Genomic DNA, 5,217 nt, shown 5'->3' on the forward strand with positions numbered 1-5,217 from the left:
AATATTAAGATTCTATCACTTTTTTCTCTTCCTTCTATAGATGTGAAATAAATATTTTTGAAATTTAAAATATAGGAGATTACCATGATTTCTAGCTTGACTTTGATGCGGTTTAACAATCAAACCCAAGCTTGGTTTTAATTTTGATAAAGTCAAAAAAAAAGATAAAATTTGGTAGAACTTACGTTTTATGCATCGTATGCTAGGAAAGAAAAAATGTTTGTTTGTTTTTTTTTTTTTTTTAAAGTATAAGTGTAAGAAACAAGTATATTAAAACTTGTAAAAAAGTAAAAAACAGAATTCTATACATAATGTTTTGTTTGAAAGCATTCTAGATTGTAGAATTCCAGTATCTCGTCGGGAAACTCACTTATTGAGGACTGTTATTTTGTCTATCTACATCTATTGAAGTAATTTCTTCAGGCTATTTAGGGAAGCACATACCTATCACAAGCCTTGAAGCAAAAACTTCACAGAACTCTCCTACAGCATATACATACATATATATATATATATATATATATATATATAATAATTTTTGTAACTACTGTTCAATTTCTGCCAAGGAAGAGAAAGACACAAAATTTGGGATGAACATGACATGATTCATTTCCGAATATATACACACATCTAAAGCAAATGAAATGCATAACCTTTGAACTTTTATGTTGTTCATTCTTTTAAGGAAATGGTTCCTTATTTGACGGGATCAGCTGTGCTCTAGAGTATTGGAGCTTTAGGTGGGGATGCAGAATCACTTGCCACTGCAGTAGTGAAAGCCTCTGATACGGCTTCCCATGAGTGGTGTTCATCATCCATCACGCGCCTTCGATCAAGGAATGCTGGCCTCATTGGTGTTGAAATCATCTCAACTTTGAATGTCAACATTGCCACGATATCTGACATGGCAGGTCTTAAGTCCGCGTGTGGCTGAAGGCATAACAGGGCCACGTGGAATGCTTGCATGACATCCTTTTCCACTATTCCATGTTCTCGCAGCTTTGGATCTACTATTTCCATCAACATTGACTTCTCATAAAGTTTCCATGCCTGTAATGAACATTGATTTATACAAGCGTTTCAATGCATTTGAGGGGAAAAAAAATAGTGTAAATAATAGTTATTATGAAGTTTGTAGAATTAAGTGAGAAGTTACATATTCAGGGAGATACTGCATTTCTGATGGTAAAGTAAGGTCTGTGTTTTTCCTGCAGCTGATGATTTCAAGCACAAGAACTCCAAAACTATAGATGTCTGCCTTTTCGGATAATTCTCCTCTAATAGCATACTCAGGAGCTGTATAGCCTCTGACCAAAACATATAAGAAAAAGATCATTTATTGAAAACTTGATAAAAATAATGTTTGCATTGAATTTGTGGTGGGATGTGAAAAAAAAAGTTTAAACTAATGCAAAAACAAATTATTTTGAGAAAAATTGAATCAATTTACTTCATAAAAATAGTTTAATAATCGGTTCTATTTGGTTAAAAAATTTAACCATGTGAGTATAATAGATAACTGATCTATATTGAATCAATCTAATTTAAAATTTTTGATTTTTTTTATATTGAACTAAATACTAATTCATTCTATATAAGGCAATTTGGTTAACTAGTCTATTTTATAAATAAATTGATGATTCCATTTAGATTTTAATAATTCTACCTATGTACTAATTGGTGGATACTAATTAAAAATTTTAATTACAAGAGTGACATTAGCACTTCAATAAAGTTATAAGACAACTTCGATGATAAAAACCTTAAGTTTAGATGTTTATTCAAGAGTCAACAAGGATAGCTTCAATGTGCTGCTAAATTTGATCATATTAAATGAGGTGTCTCCAACCATAAAATCTCAACAGAAATGAAAGTTTTAATGGTCTTGGTCGTTGGTAGCACTATAATTAATCATAAATGATGAGTACATTGCAAAAGAGTGATGAACATGATTGGCCATATAGCTACAGTAGGGGATATTTATTTAACTAGTGATGGGTGCTTTTGAGGAGAGTTATTTACTTACAATGTTCCTGCGAACTGAGTGCTAAGGTAAGCTTGGTCTTCAGGGAAGAACCTAGCTAGCCCAAAGTCTCCAATCCTCGGCTGAAACTTCTCGTCAAGAAGAATGTTGCTTGCTTTGATGTCTCTGTGAACAATTCTTAAATGCGAGTCCTCGTGGAGGTATTGCAATCCCCGTGCTACTCCAAGAATGATTTGGAATCTAGTTCTCCAATTCAAAAATTGATCACTCTTCCCTGACCACAGAAATATCCAAAATGGAAATTATTTTTTAAAGCTTAAAATAATTCATTTCTTTCAATTATTACTCATGAGTCATGACCCATTGAACTAAACAAACTAAAATTACCTTACATATAAATTAATTTGTCAAAAATCTCTCTTATTAACTTCTTCTCTTATTTTTTTTTTGTAATATTTACTATTTACAGAAAAATTTATTCAAACATGTCCGAGATCTACAGATTTCAAGGAAAGTACTTTTATCAATAACTAGGATGGACTTTTTTTTACATATAGTAAACACTATGCTGATATTTGGTATAAAATAAAGTAGGTATACCATGTATTATGAGGTCCAAACTTCTATTCTTCATGTATTCGTACACAAGTATCCTTTGAGAGCCATCTGTGCAACATCCGAGAAGGCGAACCAGATTTTTGTGTTGGATGCTGGTGATCATTCTCACTTCTGCCAGAAATTCTTTTTCTCCTTGTTGTTGAGACTTGTCAAGAGACAATGTCTTGACTGCAATAAGCCTTCCATCTGCCAACTTTCCCTGTCAAAACTACAGAAATTCAGGATAGTAACCACAATAGGAGTACACCCATTTATGTGAGACTCAACTACCAAACTTCAACACCCCATTAATATGAATTTCAACAAATTGTCCATTGCCTTCTTAATATTTGAAATCATGTAATATAATTTGGAGAACATTAACAAGTGCATTTAGTGCCATGCTTAATGAATCAAAACTTCAAATTTTCAAAACTGAAAAGCTTTTAGGGAAAAGTGTTACTGACTCACCATGTTTTCCGGTCCAATTCCCTCAGAACTCTATTAAGAAATTTCTATTTATTATTCCTTAATCAAGCCTTCAGAACAATCATTGACAGGACTCATAATTAACATGGATGCATCATGATTAAGAGATCAGGTTCTCAAAATCAACAAATCAAATTGTCTATGAAAGCAAGTGACATTAGATTTAGTACCTATACCTGATAGACAGGTCCAAATCCACCACTTCCAAGAAGATTTCGAGGATGGAAATTTGTAGTGGCTCTCCTTAATGTCCGGAAGTCAAAGTAGCTAATTGTCCTAAGGTTTCCGCTAAAGAACCCCATTGGTCCTATATACATAAAGGAACTTCAATAGTTCTTACAATGGTACAGTGTATACTAAATATATTTCAAGTGTCAAATAATTTTTATGCTTTCTTTAAGATACCTGACTGTTGTATGTTTGGGACTATCATCTTCATCACCTCTGCCGATTCAAATATTTCCCATATGGTAAGTGCCAAGCAAAAATAACAGAAGTATGATCTTTGTAAGCACAACTATCAGCAAAATTAACCAATTATACCGCAAGCATATAGATATTGAGGTACTAAATATTTTGCTTTTATGTTATTGTTTTATTTATCATGCTTTTTTCAAATTATCGACGAGTGGTTGGTCCAACTAAAACTGGATTCGCATCCCTTTTTTAGAACTGAACTTGAATTCTTGAAGTAAGATTTCAAGTTCGCGAATTGTTGATGAAAAAAAAATATGGTTAAAAAATGATATCTTGGTAAAAGTGGTCAACTAGATTTCTTAGAAAAGATTAGTCATTCATTAAGCAGATATGAATGCTTCGAACTTGAAACATGTGATAAAGAAAAAATCACCATGCTGTTTACTTGCTACGGCTGTGTTCTCCATCTCCTTTGCTGGCCGTTTAACTCGCCTCCAAAATATAAACACGAGAATCAGCAACATGATGATCACTGCAATCACTCCGAGGAATAAGAACATTCCAGCATCGTGGTGTGTCGGGGAGATATTTAAATCCAGAGAGGATGAAGGAGGCTCCTCTGCTGTCAATCAGTCACAAGTCTTCATCATTGTTCAAAGAACTAAGAACATGAAAGTTTCAAGAAAGCTAAAAGAACCCTTTTATTTGTCCTATTCCAATGCCTTGATTTTCACACTTGTCAAATGTAATATTTAGAAATTGGAATACCTTTTCTCAAGGATGATTCATATAATACAAGTTATTGTGTATGATGTAAATAATGCATGAATTTGCAATATTCATGTTAATGAAACAACTAATTATCTGAGGTGGGAAAATACCGAGTAGAAAAACAAGTTGAGAGTATGAAATGAAACCTTGGACTTGGAGTATTCTTCGGGGCATTCTTGGGAATAGAAGCAAGCATTCTGGTTGAACCGTGTTGGTGAATATTGCCATGGCCAAATATGAAGTGATTAAGTTCAACAACTGGCAACAGCAACCATGTTCCGATGGTTTTTCCTTCTAGTTTAGTATTTACTGATTCTTTGTTGTTGGAAAACAAAAAAGCAAGTTGGAGAAGCATTCTATTCTAAGGGAATCCCATAGAATTGATCGAAACAATGTAATAGTAACATTGTCGGAGATTTCAATTGGGGGGCAACATACAGATGCGGTCGAATGCAAACATTCAGATCAAGAATTTGTCTAGTCTTTGATAGTTAAGTTATGAATAAAAAAGTATGAATGAGAGGGATTCTCTCTTAATTTCTCCATCACAATGACAGGTAATAGTAGCATTGTTCATTGTAATTGTAACTGTATAGCCCACTTCCAAGTTCATTTTGAAACATTCACAATTCTTTATTTTATTTTATTATGATAAGTACATTCTCTATTCTTTTGTAATGCCGCCTTGCCTTGCCACGTGTCACTTTCTGTGACCGTGGTTTCTCCCCTCCACTGGATCCGTGGGCCCCACCTTCGCTGTTAATTTAGAGAAAGGAAACTTCGGGCCAAGGCCCATTATGCTCATTGCTCAATACCCATAGGATCCAAGGACCATTTCCATGTTTCTTGATTTGAACTTTCCGTTTTAGAAGTAGGTTGATGATATATACACCTCCATTTTTTTATACATACACCCTCTTTTTAAAAAAAAAATATTAAATTCCTAAATTTTCCTTAAT

The 5,217-nt window shown here is 33.5% G+C and overlaps 1 protein-coding gene across 3 annotated transcripts; it reads right to left on the reverse strand.

The window, feature by feature from the left end:
* Positions 1–288: 288 nt before the first annotated feature.
* Positions 289–5,009, reverse strand: LOC109792436 (cold-responsive protein kinase 1). 3 transcript variants are annotated; one of them, XM_083075717.1, is made up of 8 exons: positions 4,405–5,009; positions 3,933–4,109; positions 3,476–3,514; positions 3,247–3,377; positions 2,585–2,801; positions 2,027–2,258; positions 1,157–1,307; positions 289–1,050 (listed from the first exon to the last, which is right to left on the reverse strand). In XM_083075717.1, exons 1-8 carry the CDS (start codon positions 4,484–4,486, stop codon positions 721–723), a joined length of 1,359 nt encoding a protein of 452 aa, XP_082931843.1. In that variant the 5' UTR covers positions 4,487–5,009; the 3' UTR covers positions 289–720. The 3 variants fall into 3 exon arrangements, with proteins under 3 accessions (XP_082931843.1, XP_020207437.1, XP_020207436.1); XM_020351848.3 differs by having other exon boundaries at positions 3,921–4,106; positions 4,405–4,932; XM_020351847.3 differs by having other exon boundaries at positions 3,921–4,109; positions 4,405–4,929.
* Positions 5,010–5,217: the final 208 nt, after the last annotated feature.

Source organism: Cajanus cajan, chromosome 5 (genome assembly GCF_000230855.2).
Source record: "Cajanus cajan strain Asha chromosome 5, NIPB_CcT2T_4, whole genome shotgun sequence".
NCBI lineage: Eukaryota > Viridiplantae > Streptophyta > Magnoliopsida > Fabales > Fabaceae > Cajanus > Cajanus cajan.